Source organism: Monodon monoceros, unplaced genomic scaffold (assembly GCF_005190385.1).
Source record: "Monodon monoceros isolate NGI ecotype Baffin Bay Population unplaced genomic scaffold, NGI_Narwhal_1 Super_Scaffold_18, whole genome shotgun sequence".
NCBI lineage: Eukaryota > Metazoa > Chordata > Mammalia > Artiodactyla > Monodontidae > Monodon > Monodon monoceros.
This window is the reverse complement of record NW_021703774.1, coordinates 148221502-148237597: the sequence shown is the minus strand read 5'-3', so window position 1 is coordinate 148237597 and position 16096 is coordinate 148221502. Positions and strand designations below refer to the sequence as shown.

General features: G+C 40.1%; 1 protein-coding gene across 6 annotated transcripts in view; it reads left to right on the top strand.

Annotated features, from left to right (window-relative positions):
* NFYC (nuclear transcription factor Y subunit gamma) overlaps positions 1 to 16096 on the top strand; it is a 63372-nt gene that overhangs the window by 8092 nt on the left and 39184 nt on the right. The window contains exon 1 of one of the 6 annotated variants that reach the window (XM_029228321.1): positions 4366 to 4662. The exons of 3 other annotated variants lie outside the window; for them this stretch is intronic. Coding sequence is in view for 2 of the 3 variants with exons in the window: in XM_029228320.1 (XP_029084153.1) it covers positions 5987 to 6002 (16 nt within the window). In the remaining variant the exon portion in view is untranslated. Of the gene's footprint in view, positions 1 to 4365; positions 4663 to 5437; positions 6003 to 16096 lie in introns of those variants that run through there. 2 more of the 6 variants (XM_029228320.1, XM_029228325.1) reach the window with 2 other exon arrangements.

Here is a 16096-nt window from a genome sequence, read left to right as displayed (position 1 = left end):
CATCAGCTTAGTATATAATAAGGCACACAACAAATTTAATAGTCAAATGAATATGGCTTCGTTTCCCCATCTCAACATATAAGTTCATTTTTCTCTAGAGATTCTCTTCTATGATATTTCCTGGGACCCACAGGTTTGCTTACTAGTCCAAAAGGGTCAGTTAAGGACACCATCAATAAAATGTTCAGGCTGCTGAAGAGCCCAGTTTCTTTGCTGCTCTATTTGCTTCTGCTGCAGTACAGTGTAACCTTCAAGATCAGGTAATCTGGGGTACTGAGCAAGACCCTGTCCTTGGCAGGAATTGCCATGGTGGTTGAGGCCAACTTCTGCCATAACTCTGGTTCTTTAGTCATTCTTCAGGATGCTATATCAGGGGTTATGCTAGCATCAACTTTTTGTGTCCAGGATCTGGCTTTTGCTTCTTTTATTGAATCTGAAGCTCTTACCGCAGTGGACCAGCATTCTTCCATAGCCCTCATCAGTTGGAGCTCAGTACTAGCTGCCCCCTACCACCCCCACCATTGGCTGCGCCGCATGGCTTGTGGGATCCTTGACCAGGGATCGAACCCAGGGCCCTGGCAGTTAAAGTGCTGAGTCCTAACTACTGGACCGCCGGGGAATTCCCCAATAGCTAGCTGCCCCTTCAGATGAGACATGCACTCTCCAGTTTTCATCAGTCCCCACTACTCCCTGTTATTTCATTGACACTATGGCTAAGGTCAGGTGTGATTTATATCTCTGTACTGAGCACTGAGGATATATGTAGATATAAATAAGACACAGTTGCTGCCTTCAAGAAGCCTTCCTCTGGTAATAGAGACATGGTAAAATGTAATTATATGGTAGGTGCTATAGTCAAGTGTATATTTAAATATTAATTGAATACCTACCACATGCTAGGTATTAATGCTGAGTGCTTTAACTCACTAAAGCCTCAACACTTCTGTGAGTTGGTGTTATTTTTTCATTTTACATGAAGAAAGTGAAATGTTACTTGTTTCATTTTACACATGAAGTGAGCTCAGAGATGGTTAAGTAACTTAGCCTAGGTCATACAGCTAGTAAGCAGGTAATTGTGATTCAAAATCAATTTTCTGACTAAGCGCATCAATTCCCACCCTGCCTTCTTTGGGAGCATTAAAGCTTGACCCATGTAAGCACATGCACTCGTTTTGTCTCAGGGTGTTTATTAGGGCAAGATGATGCAATTGTCTGGTGTAGAGGGCTGTTGAGTTGCAGGACCGGGGAAGAATATGAGTTAGAACCGCAGAGATCCAATGAGGCTCTTAGTCCACCATAATGACAAGCTACAGAAAGCTATCCTAAGTGAGAGTGCCAGGTGGAAATTCTAGGATAATTTGAGTTATCTTCCCACTAGTGGCTTGAATTCTACTAAGGTGACTGTTGATGAGAAATAGGGGTTGAAGTGTTTTTCTTGCAAACTGCCAAGAACTAATAAAAAGTATGCCAAAGACCTTCACAAAGTATCAAGAGACATGTTTGGTTTAATCTGGTACATCAAAAGCAGAATCAAAGGGTAGGCTTTTGGAACAATAATCAGACTTCAGCCAGGATTGGTGGTGAAAGGCACGGACTTCCAGCATAAAAACTGGGGAAGAGTTTTAGTAGCAGCTGGGAAGTCCTCCTGTACTGCCCCCTTTATGGCTCAGGAGTTTCTTTCTGCAGGGTTGCAGGGTATGCTGGAGATAGAAAAGAGACATTGCGTTGTGGTAGCTTTGGGGCCCTAAGGAGCTAAGCCTTTCTGAATCTTAACCGCTGCGTAAAACAAGGAATTTGGATTGGGTGACCTTTAGTACTTTACTTTTTTTTTCAATGCTTATTCAGACACAGTACAGTATACTTTATATATGCTGGCTCATTTAATCCTTACAGTGGCTCTGTGATATAGATGGTGATATTCATATATTAAGATGAGGAAACTGAGGCTCAGGGTTAGCCCAGTGTCATACAGTTAATAAGTAGAGGAATCAGAATTTGAAACTAGCTCTGCCTGATTTCCAAGTGTTTATTGTTTTGCCGTAGTGACACTAATTAATGATCAGTGATGTGAACATGTTTTCCATATTCCTGTGCCTCCCACCCTTCAAAGGAACTTCCTTGCTTCCTTGCAGCTGATTTGACCCCCAGTGTTATGAGGTTAAGAGAGGCTCTAGTGTGAATAAGGCACACAACTGGCCTGTTGGCTTTCTGCCTTCTCTTCCGAGTCTGGTAGCTATTCAGAAGCTGTGATCTAAACTTTTCAGAAAAGAGCTGCAATACCTGTAGCTCTTTGTAGCTTCAGGAATCATCCAACAGTGCACCCTGTTAGCATAACTAAGCTCTTATTTAGATGCCATAGTGAAATTGCCATGCAGTTCCTTAATATTTTAATGTATAGTGTTTTTAATAATTTAGTTGTTTCAAGTCCTTATAAATTATACAAGTGATTTGCTACTGGTTAAATGTTTCTAGTAGTTTAGTAATAAAATTTGTATCAACTTATAGAGTGCTGTTTGTCAGATACTTAGCTAGATCTCTAACCAACATATCAAATTAAACATTAGTCAAATTTGTAATTTTTAAATTAGTGAAGTTGGGTGTAATGATTTTTGCTACCTATACATACAGTCAGCTTCTATCTGTGAATGCTGAACTCAGATACAGAGGGCCAACAGTATTATACCATTTAATATAAGGGACTTGATCATCCTTAGATTTTGGTAAATGCAGGGGTCCTGGAACCAGTTCCCCATAGATACCAATGAAGGACTGTATGTGACACCTAAGAATTTCCTTGGATGTGCCCTGAGGTGCTCCATGTCTTGGTAAGCAGTGTAGTGCCATGGGAAGAGTACCACCCTAAATGGGACCTGAGTTTGACTCCTAGATGAATGGCTAGGGGCCAGTTGCTTAACTTCTCTGCACCTCACTCTTTCTCGAAGAGAAGTTAATATGGCAAAGTGATTGGACAATCTGCCTTGCCTCTATTTCAGTGACCTGCTGGATCTCTGCATATGCCTATAATGACCTCTCATGTAAGATCAACCAAGGTTTTTCTAGAAAAGAGCTCATCTGCCTGGCAAAACAGTTGTGTTGTTTAGTCCTGGGATACTTTGCTTTGATGAGAGGAAGCAGATATATAAGGAGATTGTTAAAGGCCTCAGGTAATAGTGAGATGTTTCTATTTGAATATTAAAAGAATATATATTAACTGATTTTCACCATATTAGGAGGCTTCTCTTAAAACCTAAACAGTTGGGCCCACAATCCATAAACAAGTCTTTGACTGCCACTGGTTAAACTTCAGCACCCCAGAATGTCTTCAGTAACCACGATACTTATAATCTCTCTTGAGATCACCCCTGCTGCTTGTTCTTGAAAATGTGGTAGAAAAGTTTACCTTCTATGATATCAAAACTCTGTTATATTAAAAGCTAATCAGCAGCATTTTATAACCACCCTAAATAAATTAATCTATCAAACTATATTGTGTTTTAAACAATATATTCACTGATGTTCACTTATCTTTGCCAATTTTTTTCCCCCTTTATCATTATATTTCCCTCTTGGGTTCCTGGTAGACTTTTTCAAAATGCCACTGTCCCTGTCACTAACTTCATACATTATCCGAGAATTTTCCTATTTAGATTAGTTTGTATTTCAAAATAAAGTGATTTGTCGTGGTACTAATGTGTGCTTTTAAAATTACCATGGACATAAAGATAGATGCCTTTTCAGAAATCTTGCAAACCATTGTATGACCATTGATATCACTCTTTGTTACTTTAAAGAATCTGTATTTTCTTTGGTGACATTGGATTTAGCTCACCCAGTTTTCTTTTTCTTCTTCTGTTAATGCTTAACAGAAAACTGAAGATAGTTAAGTCACAACTTTCCGACCTTGTGCACATTGCTTCTCTGGTTTACTGCCATAGGATACTGTAGCAGTATCTTACAGACATCTTTGATGGCCAATCAGCAGCAGTTAAATTACCTTAAATTTTTTAAATGGAACTCTGACAGCCAATAAGAAATCCTTTGGGTGGGAACTGTAACAACCCTTTCGCATGATTTTAAGAACAATTCTAAATTTTCAGTATCTTCTGTTTTGGAAGCACATGTGGCCCTAGTGCATCTGCTGTGTGCATTTGCCAGGCATTTTGAAGCCTTAAGTTCCTCGTAGTTTGCAGTCTGGATCTGACCCCTGTTCTGCTTCTCAAGGTAACTTTAAAACAGGAAGTGTACAAAGGAGGTAACTGATGACGTGATCAGCCAATCATGGTTTTGTATTCTTAGCTGATAAAGCAGCTCAGCCAATGGGACCACTCTGGAGGCAAGGTTTGGTGTCAAATAGCATGCTAGATTGAATGCCTTTGACTGTTAAAGTGGAAGGAGGCTGCAGGGCTTCATTGGAGCCTCGGAGTTTTTCACTGAGGCAGGGGTCAGCTGAAAGACAAAGAAAAATGGCGAATAGTTTGCTGGGGGGGGGGGGGACAGCTGTTCGGGTTTTCACTGGAGTGGACATTCCAGACTCAGGTTTCTGCATCTCCTGCTGCCTTTTGTTTCCTCCGTCCTTTTTTGGGGGGGAGGGATAGGAGTGACTTAAATTCTCCCTGTCCGAGGAGATATAAATAACTACATGTAAAATTAATGCAGTTCCCGGTAAGTTTAATTCTTTGTTTTGTGTTAAAATGGTAGAAACTGTTTAGCTTCAGAGAGTGTAGACAAGTTGCACTGTTTCAGAAAATGGCCACTTTACATTCCATGCATACCTTTTGGTGCACCTAGAATACCTTGCTCTGTTTAGATTTTGCATGCCCTTCAACTAGGATTTCTTTTCCTAGTTGAGTATTGAGTAGAGCAGGTACATGAAAGGCTAATCATTTTTCAGGGGCACACAGAAGCAAAGCACTTTCTCTTTGCATTCGGTAAACTTATCTGTTTTCCAAATAATTTTCCTTTGTTCAAGTGCACTGAAGCTATCCTACAGAATAAGCTGAGTTGTTGTAAGACTTTTTCTGTTTCCATGCACTTTGTTGACATTTGTGTTTTCAGAGGTGGAAGCAACACCATTGCTGTTCTAAATTCGTGTGAAAATATGATTTGCACTGATGCAGGTTCTAATGGTAAAGGCCCACATGCCAGTATGAAATTCTCCCATAACTTTTTTGATTTACCTGTCTGCTTCTAGATTCTAATAAGTACCGATTAATTAAAAATCTTTGTTTTAAAATGCACATTTTAGCTAACAATGCTGGTTAGAAACATCTCCACTACATTGGCAGTGACAAGAGCAGATCTTTTTCTGCCAGTTTCACACATTTTGTCAGGTGTTGATTTGGTTCCTTTAAATGATGTGAGAAAAATGCTTTTCATTTTCTATATGAAATCTTTAAAATCCTAATTTACCTGCAGTTTGTGAATAGGAAAGTTAAGAGTACAGGCACCCTGTCTTTTGCCCTTGGTATTTTTTTTTCCCTCTCTAGGGATATGAAACTAATGTAGGTTGCTGGCTAATTGGTAACCAGCCTATTCTTGTGAATAGTGAAATCTTCCATGCTGTGTACTAAGATCTATAATACACTTGATTTGAAAAAGCAGTTCTTTGTTTTCTTTTTATTTGCAAATATGGAATGAAGGTCATTGGAACATTTCTGCAGCAGACTCAGTATGGAGCAGTGAACTGGCAGCACTCAGCCTTTGGGTGGGGAAGAGGAGCAGGCCCTTTTAGAGAAGTTTGGAGGGTGTTGGTTTGCCTTCCCCTTGAGTAAAGGATTTACCTGAGAGGATCGATAGGGGTTTAGATTTTGGGCTCTTGGAATTGCAGTGGTGTAGCAGTCAAAGTTGCTAGATGCAGGCCTCTGTCGTTGCTCGCAAAAGTGACCTTGAAAAACTGCCGAGGAGTTGAAAGATTGAAGGACAAAGTTTGTTTATGCAGATCTGGACTGAAAAGCTCTATTTAAGATGAAAAGAAGCTGTACTTCTGATGTTCAAGTCCAGTGGTTAGTAGGAATATGTTATAGATTCAAATTAGGAGTTTTCAAGCAATAAGACAATGGGGTTGTATTCATTCTCTCCCACTCTTCTTCATTCCCTCCCCCCAGCAAAAAAAATTTAAATCCTTTTTGGTATGATAGTTGAGTGAACTGCCTAACAGATTCAGAATTCCTTGCATGCTACCTTGTCTTCTATGTAATTTAGAGGGTTCTTAGTGAAGAATGGTATTTCAGGAGTTCAAGGTAGTTATGTTTGTGAAACTTCTTTTGGGAAATTGGAATGCTTATGGTAAGAAAACAGTCATTCTGGAAAAAAAAAAAAAGGCAATGGTCATTCTGGGAAGTTAAGTCCTAAGAGAAAGGCATATGTGTTAAAGATTACGTTTTAACAGTTAATTATTTTAAATTTATTGTTTACAAGTCATTGATCTATATGTTACCAGTTACTCCAGTTTTTAATAATGGGATTTAAAAAACAGTTGTAGATACTGAATGAGCCTATTGGCCCTGGGAGAAGGCCTGGAGCGGGGGAGGCAGAAGATAAATGGCTCACAGAATGAGGCCTAGATAAAACTCTTTAAATTAAGAACTTTGTGGATTTAGCTTCTTGGAAAGATATGTAGCTACTGCCTCTAGCCTGGGTTCTTTACCTTCTTAGGGTCATGGACTCTGAGAATCTGCCCTACTGCCTGGGAAAGTGCACCTAGGCATGCCTATGCAGAGCCCCTGGTGACTAAGATATTTTCCAGTATATGTTGAATGGTGTTAATATGATCTCCTCATTTAACACTTTAGCCAAATAAATGTTTCCCAGAGAAATGAAGAAAACTCTACTTCCATAAGGAGCAAAGACCTACAGCTAACTATAACTTAGGCTGGAGGGTGGGTGCGTGTGTTGGCCGGGGAGACTTAGATGGGGTCTGAGATTTGGGCGTTTATTTACTCTGATTACATTGTTTGAGGCAGCATTGTGCAGTAGCAAAAGCAGGAGACCTGTGTTCAGCTATCACCAGCTTTGTGAGCTTGGGCAAGTCAGCCATTTAGTGTCAGCTTCCTCACATGTAAAAATGGAACCTAAAAATAGCACCTTTCTATTTAGTGGTGAGTCTCAAATGAGATCATGTATGTCAAAGTGCTTTGCAAGTTGTGAAGTGCTGCATTAACGTTAGCTGTTACTAGTCTAAACTAGGGGTTAAATGCTCATGGAGTTAGCTGTGACATCAAAGAGAAAATGCCATTCTTTTAATATGTTTACGAAAGAGTTTGTTTAAACCTGGTACATCTCTTTTTAATCTGGTTTCACATACTTTCACCTGCATATACCTGTTTGTGCTGACAGGACCCTATGTAATGCAGACATTGAGACCATCAAACATTCCTTTACCAAGATTCCTATGGAAGAATTTTAACCCTTCTGTCAAAAATTGAGGGCCTCTTAGAACAAGATGAAATGAGAACACTGATATTTTTAAAACCCTTGTTAGATTTAGGAACCTCCCAGAATAAAAACTGGGAACCTGTTCTGATTGGATACTAAGATTTGCAATATAATGGAGGTAGGTTGTGATATTTTCAGATGTTTACCAAGCAGGGGTTAACATTTTTAGTTTGTGCACCAAATATTTATAAAGTAAATGGGAGCCACTTTTTGTTTGCTTTGTGGTCATATGATCTCTTTTCTGTCAGTTTTCAAACTTGGGAGGTAGTTTTAGCTTGCAAAGTAGTAGTAAGCTAATAAATGTTGGGATGAAGACTTAAAAAAAAAATACTTGGTCTCGTCAAAATACAAATGCGGGAATGCATTTCTCACAGTTGATACCTATTGTGAGATACATTTCCAGGGTAAATGGTGGGAACCCATGGAGGTTTCTTTCTCACCCATTTTACATGCCTGGTGTCATCTATTTTTAGGGTTCCCCACCCCCACTGGGGGTGGTGGTAGTGGATATTTTGTGATCTATTAGATTTCCTGTCCTATTAAGTAATTTCCTCTCAGGCATGTTCAGTCAGCATTGATGTCTGCCTCCTTTCTGTGCACTGAAAGAATCATAAGAAGATGGAATAAGGTTTGGCAAAATTGGCATTGACCTCTGCAAGTAAAATTCTAGTTCAGGGATGTGTATGTTTGAAAACAGCAATCATGGTCACTGGGAACTTTTTGTTCCTAAAACAAGATGGGGGTCTCCTTTTAAAGAAGCTATATACTTTTGTGGAGGTTCCAGTAACCCAAAAAGCATTTTTAAAGCTAGTCATTTATACACGGTCGTCTTAGTGAAAGAAGTTATTTTTGCCTATCCCTATTCCCAATAAAATATGCAAACAGAGTTTATATAGTCTTAAGTTAGCCTAACGGAAATTATTTAGGGATCTAGCCTGTTCCCTTGGTGTAAAGTGGGGAAGTTGAGGCCCAGAGAGGTTAGTTGTCTCAGTCTTTCAGCTTTTTAATGACTGGCCTTTTTAGTGGCTGGTCAGAGATTCAACTCCTGCTTAGTTCATTCTATGTTTCTTTTATTCCTCTAGGCTGTGTTTACTTCTTATTTTTCATATTTGTCTTCCTTTTTGGTACATCTGTACAGGTTTGCTCTTTGAACACAGAAGGAACAGAGAGAAAGTGGGCCATGGAAGAGGTTCAGAAGTCTTCATGTGGAGTCTGGTGGTTAGAAAGTCTTCTGTGGCAGCAGACTTACTGTCCCTTTTGGGATCTGAAGATCTCTTGCCTCAGCCAGTTGCTTATTCAGAAAGCTGAGAATAAGCTAGGAAGCTAATTGTACCCACCTGGCTAAGCTGTCCCAGAGAGCTGGGTCACTTATATGCATTACAAGGAAGTAAACTAAGGTACACAAATACAACACCTGCATGCCAGTTAGTCTTGTTGTTGTTGTTAACACACCTCAAGAACAAGCTAATTCCCAAACAGGTTTGGGCCTGCTTCTTCGAGTGTGTCCTTAAAGCCAACCTGTATTTAATAAACAAAGATCCCAGGATCATTTTAAGGATTTGACAAGACTGAAATAGAAATCATTGTCTGTATACTCCCAAAATAATATTTTAACTATGCTAACTTTAATCTTTACTACCAGCAAAGTAGTATTATGTATCTGCACGTGTGTGTGTTTGGGTACTTGTAGGTTTGATTTTTGTTCTTATTTTGCATATTCTCTGGTAGAGCATAATCTACTTGAAATTTAAAATTTTTTCTCTTTTTACCATTTTCATATATTTGAACAAAAAGTACAGCTTATTGAAACAACAAGAGCTTGAATTATGTAACTTATGTTATATTTAAGTCCTGAGGTATACTGTGACTGAAAATTATAGTAGACACAGCTGGATGGTATCCACCTCATGCCTGCATTTTCCAGAAGCTTAGTTTTCTTTTTACTCTGTTCTTTCTGCTGCCGCTGTTGGGCCTGGCTCTTTAGAACTTAGACTCTACTTGCATTATCACCCTTATCTTCCTGTCACTCCCCTCGGCATCCCAAAGCCAGACTCCACTGTTCAGTAATTGACCAAAAGTTTTTCTCTAAGAGTATTTACTATAAATTAAATTACAGTTCTACACCCTGCAGTGAAAAAGGGCAGTTGAAGGATAAGAAATGAAAGTAAATTCCAGTGTAAAGACAGAACTAAAGGGAAAAAAAACCTTGTAAATGTTTAACTTTAAAGTGGCATAACATAGCTTGTGACCTTGTGTTCCTTAGTTCAGAGGAAGAAAGGAGACTAAAATAACCACAGCAAACAGCAGTGCTGATTCACTTGGTTATCCTTTTTTTCTTGGAGGTACTGTCATTTTGGTCTGTCTCTATAGTTTCAATTACATAGAAAACTAAAGAGAAGACCCTCTTGACTGGAAATATCCAGACACAATGAATTTTTCCTTTATCTACCTAAGCTATATAGTTCTTACCATTGAGAAAATACTAAAGTTGGACGCTTTATAGTTCTTTCACTAATTCACCTGCATGCATGTCTCATTTATGTGGAGATCTAAAAAATGTATACAAATAAAATTTTACTACAGGATCTAACAATCTGATAGGGGAGACAGGTGATGTACATCAAGTATATGAAACTGCCATGGAAAGTACAAGCAAAGGACACAGAATTCAGAGGAGGGGAGACCTTTTCTTCTGGCTTAGGAATGAAGGAAGGCAGTTAGTTAACTGGGTGTTGGACTCAGGGAGGTAGGCACATGGGCACTTCAGGCATGGGGAACAGAAGGAGGAAGGTCATGATTCAGAAAGTGTAGTGTGGGCTAAAGAGAGCAGTAAATGGTCGAGTCTGCTTAGAACATAAGGAGATGAGTTAGGGACAGGAAGGAGTGGCAAAAGAAAGAAGTCTGAAGAAGTAAGTTGGGGTCAGATATTGGAGGGCCTTGACTGCCAGGCTAAGAAATTTGAACTGTCTCTGCTTGATAATGGGAAACCATTGGAGATTTTGGGTAATAGGTTGATGTGGCATTATCAGAGCTGTGCTTTTATAAGATTTATTAAGCATCATTATGTAGAAATGAGTAGAGGACAGTAGAAACAGTGAACATTATGCACTCAGTTCACATACTAGGTTCACAATCCTTAGGATTATTATGAGGGTTAAAAGAGATAGCAGTGTAAAAGGCTTAGAACCATACTTGGCACACACTCCTAAATGAATAGCATTAGCTATTACTGTCATCTTTATTATTACATGGAAGTGATGAGAACCTGAACAGAGATAGTGGCAATGTGAAGAAAGGTCAGGAGATGGACACTGTTATTACAAAGTTTAGCAGTTGATTAGAATTGAACGGAGTCTAGGATGACTCAGATTTCAAGCCTGAGAAACTGGAGGATAGAAACAGAAAAGTTAGAAGGAGCAGGTTTGGGGAAAGAAGAAGATAGATGCAATTTTAGACAAAAGGAGTTTGAGTTCTGGGTGGCTTTCCAGTTGGAGATGTTTAGCAAGCAGGACTGGAAGTTTGGAGAAGTACCAGAATTGGTAACATATGTTTGGAATTTAAGCTCATAAAGATCGTAGCTGAACCTGGAGAATGGATGGGAGAATCAAGGGAGAGCGTGGGCAGAGGACCAGAAGAATAAAGCTTCTTGTTAATGATGGAAACGCAAAAAAGTTTGGCCCCTGCAGTTGAGACATCTAGAAATGAGCGTGGCAGAGTCCTCTAGGTCAGTGTTCTCTAAGCTCTTTTGATTGTGCACCCCTATTATCTGAGTGTACAGCTGTCATATACGAGTTAGTATTCTTCACTCTAAAAAGTCACTTGTTCTTTTTTGGAATGTTAATTTAGTTAAAACTAGAGAATATCTATATCTTCCCTTATCTAGGGAAACACAACAAAGTGAAGGTATCGCTACTAGCCCCACATTTTCCTCTGAATACTTAGAGTACCGTGCGTGATACACGATCTTGTCACAAGTTAAACTGAGCGAGGATATCAGTATCAGGCCATAGGTTAAATATTCAGAAAGCTAATACTAACACATTTTCTGTGTGTGCCTTGATCTGAAAAAGATTAGAAATACTGCCCTACGATCTGGCCTTCACTTTTTCTGAAGAAGTACAAATATTTCCTTGAAATGTTATGCATTAGCTCCTTGAGATTAGTTATGTATATGTTTATGTCTGTGTGTGTGCATGCATAACCTCAAGCTTTCTTGTTTAAGCTCTAAGTATACACCCACATCTCCATCCAATGCAAAGACTTTTTTTTTCCTGAGTTGCATCAGGCTTAATCTTGCTGGTGTTAGCTTTGTAAAGTCTTAAATGACAGCATTCTGCATGAAGCCAACCATAAATACGCAAGTAGGAATTTGGCAACATTTACTTAGCAAGTAATTTATATCCACATGGTCATGATAACACTGAAGAGCAGCACACACAATAAATTACCAGGAATAGGATAGCCTCATCTGTAGGATTTAGCAGATTTCTAGGCTAGGTATGTTGTAATTATCCTCAGTCTAAAATAAAGGCAATAAGAAACTTTTCACTAGAGAAATAGTGGTAAATTTCCAGCCATCTTACTTGGTTATTTATATCTTGAGCTCCATGATTATTTCTCTACTGGTAATTAATTGGCCAAATGCCCATGAAACTACCCTTGAAGGTTGTTAAGCAATGTGATGTGTTTGTATGAAACATAGTACCTTGCAGTTAATGGAATGATTTTTAAAGTTTTTGTCAAACAAGATAGGTGAACACAACCCTCTTTTCAGAACGAAACATAGTGCAAATAGATTATATACTAGTATGAGTACTACCAGTATGTTGGGAAATTGTCTTGTGTTAATCCTAAATTCACTAAGGTCAGATAACTAGTTGAAGGATTTCCAAATAGATATGAGGTTAGAACTGTGTTAGGTGTTCTATAGTGTTCTCTTCTTCCTTCCTCCTTTCTTTCTTCGTTGGGAAAGCTGTGTGCGGGCTTTCTCTAGTTGCAGTGAGTGGGGGCTACTCTTCGTTACGGTGCGCGGGCTTCTCATTGCGGTGGCTTCTCTTGTTGCGGAGCGCGGGCTCTAGGTGTGCAGGCTTCAGTGGTTGTGGCACGTGGTCTCAGTAGTTGTGGCTCGCGGGCTCTAGAGCGTAGGCTCAGTAGTTGTGGCACACAGGCTTAGTTGCTCCATGGCATGTGGGATCTTCCCGGACCAGGGCTCGAACCCGTGTCCCCTGCATTGGCAGGCGGCTTCTTAACCACTGCGCCACCAGGGAAGCCTGTAGTGTTCTTTAGCTGTGCAAATCTATACTTTGTGGTATATATTGGGCACCTCTTATATTTGAGTTCTTATCTTGAACCACAGAGATTGATGTTTTTAGATGAGTCATGGTGTTCTTAAATAATCAGTTGCTTTGTGTTTCTTAGCTGTGATTTATAATCTTAGTTTTATCCCTAGTAAGGTAGTTGGAACAGGGATTTTGATTCTGAGAGTAATGGCTGCATAATTAGAATAACATTGTCACCATGTTCACAGTGTTGCAAAGGCTGTAATTTTGAAACACTGCATAGAATTTAACCAGATGATTCCTCCTATAAGTGTGCAGCTATGAAAACAGCTCCAGTAAGGGGGGCTAGGCTAAGGCTATTCCTCTGAACTATAGTGAAAAGATAGAGTGACTTCTCATCACCAGGCCCCCAGAGAGTGAACTTGATCTACTGGACCTTTTTATCTCTACTCTTGGTTGGTGACCAGATATCCCCAAGTCCCAGTCCTTGTGGGCAACTGCAGCTTTAACAAGCTTGAAAAACTTAAGCTTTCCACTTCGAAATGTGTAAGAATCTGACATCTTGGCATTTTGGAGTACTTTATTTATTTATCTATCTATGGCTGCATTGGGTCTTTGTTGCTGCATTCTGGCTTTCTCTAGTTGTGGTGAGCGGGGGCTGCTCTTCCTTGCGGTGCACGGGCTTCTCACTGTGGTGGCTTCTAGGCTCTAGGCACGTGGGCTTCAGTAGCTGTGGCACGCGGGCTCAGCAGTTGTGGCTCGCAGGCTCTAGAGCACAGGCTCTGTGGTTGTGGTGCATGGGCTTAGTTGCTCCGCGGCATGTGGGATCTTGCCGGACTAGGGATCAAACCCGTGTCCCCTGCATTGGCAGGCAGATGCTTAACCACTGTGCCACCAGGGAAGTCCCTGGAGTACTTTTGTCCAGGAGAATGATCAGGAAAACTAAAGATAAAAGGCTTTATGGATTTATGTTCCAGGCTGAGAAGATCCACAGGTTCTTAAATTCTTAGTCCTCTACTGAGTTATCAGTTCTAAAAGAGAGGAGAGAACATGCCGTGAAAGAGCACAAAACTGAGAATAAGGGCTTATGGGTTGTGGTTCTGGCTGTGGCATATACTTGCCCTGTAACCTAAGGCAAGTCCCTCAGTCTACCTGGATAAAGTATCTTTATCTGTCAGATGGGAATATTTAGTACCTGTGTTGTGTTTGCTGTGAAAAACAAATGAGATAATGTAAAGAAAGCTACTTTCCAAAGTGTAAAAGCATGTACAAACGCAAGGGATTAGCATAACCATCTCAGTTGGTTTGCATTCTTTGAAGTGATCTTTACATTCTCTGTTCCTGACAGCTGTATACACGGAGGTGGGAGATTTAGAGTTTGGTTGACTTGGAGGATTTGTTTATTCTCGTGCCCTTTCTTGCTTGCTTTCTTTTAACTTTCAAATCAATGCTAAAAGACACTAAGCAGAGGGCAGAATTCTGTGTGTCTGTGAATCAGCAGAACCCATATAGCCAAATCGATACAGCCAGGCTCTTACTGACACTCTTATAACACCCTCCAGGTTTTTAATTGAGAATTCTCCAGTATTTAGATGGATTAACTCACCTGCACAATATTCGATTTTCCAGTGGAGTCTATGATTAGATAATTATGTACACTTCTGCTACATTTTCTAAAGTAGAACAGGTTTCTCCCCATCCCTACTCTTTTTTGACTTTTCCATTGTATTACGACCAAAGGTTATTGCACAGCTGAGCTCAGGTACTTGCGAAGGGATTTCCCCGTATGCACATTTCAAAGAAAAGAACCCAGAGTAAAGTCAAAGATACTTGGGGTCTTGAAGTAGTTCTTGAGGAGCTTGTGTTTGTTTATTCAGTAGATGTGTCTTCATAGGTGCTACTGACTGTCTCCACTAGTGCAAGGCATGTTTCCCTTGAGGATGTGTCAGAAACAAAGATAGTTACATAAGAACTAGGGAGAAAATAGGAGCATGGAAATTTTAGGCTTAAAAAATAATGTGCCTAATAATAATAATATTCAATATATTAGAAAGTGAATATGATGATTGTAGAAATAGATTTTATTGGGTGCCAGGAATGGTTTCTTGGGGAGAAAAAAGTTTAGTGGTCACTGGGTATGTTTATTTCTTATAGTTGTACATACTGTGAGAGCAAGCTTCTTATCAGTGCTAGTCCCAAAAATCTTTAAAAAGTTGGTTTCAGTCCATGAGATAGTCTCAAAAATTACTGCTTTCAGAACATATTCCCTTTACTCCAAGATCTTGGATGGAGATAGAAGCAGCCAGAGCTCTCTTCAGAGCTCAGTGTTCTGTTGAATCTTTTTCTTGGTTGGTGGGACCAGATGGGGTAGGATGCTGCCTAGACTTCAGGTCTCCTCTGCCTTCCTTCTGCAAGACAAAACAGCCACATACTTCTAGCTTACAGAAGTCTGAGGTGTACAAGGAGACACGTTCTAAGAATTTTTATATTTTTGGATTTGTCTAGAGGGAGAGCCTGCATGGCTACTGATCATTGACATTCCCAAGGATTTAAGTTAAGAGCATTCCTAGTCATTTCCATCTTGAATTCTTTATTTGGAACTAGTACATTCATTCTAAATTTAATAGTTTAAAGGGCTTTAAAAATTATTTTATGCTTATAAAAGAGATGGAAGAAGATTTCTTACTGCATCTGTTTCCATGCATCTGATGCAGGACTCTTAGGACACTTGTTAAAAATAAAGTAAGGGGCTTCCCTGGTGGCGCAGTGGTTGAGAGTCTGCCTGCCGATGCAGGGGACGTGGGTTCGTGCCCCAGTCTGGGAAGATCCCATATGCCGCGGAGCGGCTGGGCCCCGTGAGCCATGGCCGCTGAGCCTGCGCGTCCGGAGCCTGTGCTCCGCAACGGGAGAGGCCGCAACAGTGAGAGGCCCACGTATCACACACACAAAAATAATAATAATAATAAAGTAAGTAGTCTGAATTAGAGAAAGAAGCAAATTGGGTTACTTGTTACAATACGTGAGGGAGATTTGTGTTTGGGCTTGGTACTGTGTTCTGTTCAGGCCAGGAGTAGATGTCTTGTTTAGCTCTGAGCAGTGATTTTGATATGCCATCTGGCATTTATATGATGCTTGGTATTTTTCAAGGCCTTCTAACGTGTCTTTCCCATTTGTGTGCTGCAGCTGCCCTGTGAGGTGAAAGAGGCCTCAAGAAGTTAAGTGACAAGTTAGTAGCCAGAGAGCAAGAACCTCCAGGTCCGATACATTTTATTTATGTATTTACCCTGTACTTTACTGCCCCCCACTGTTTGCTGCTGAGTATTCATAGGTGCTACTGACTGTCCTAGAGACAAGCAAGAGGGAGGATAAAACAGAAAAGAGAG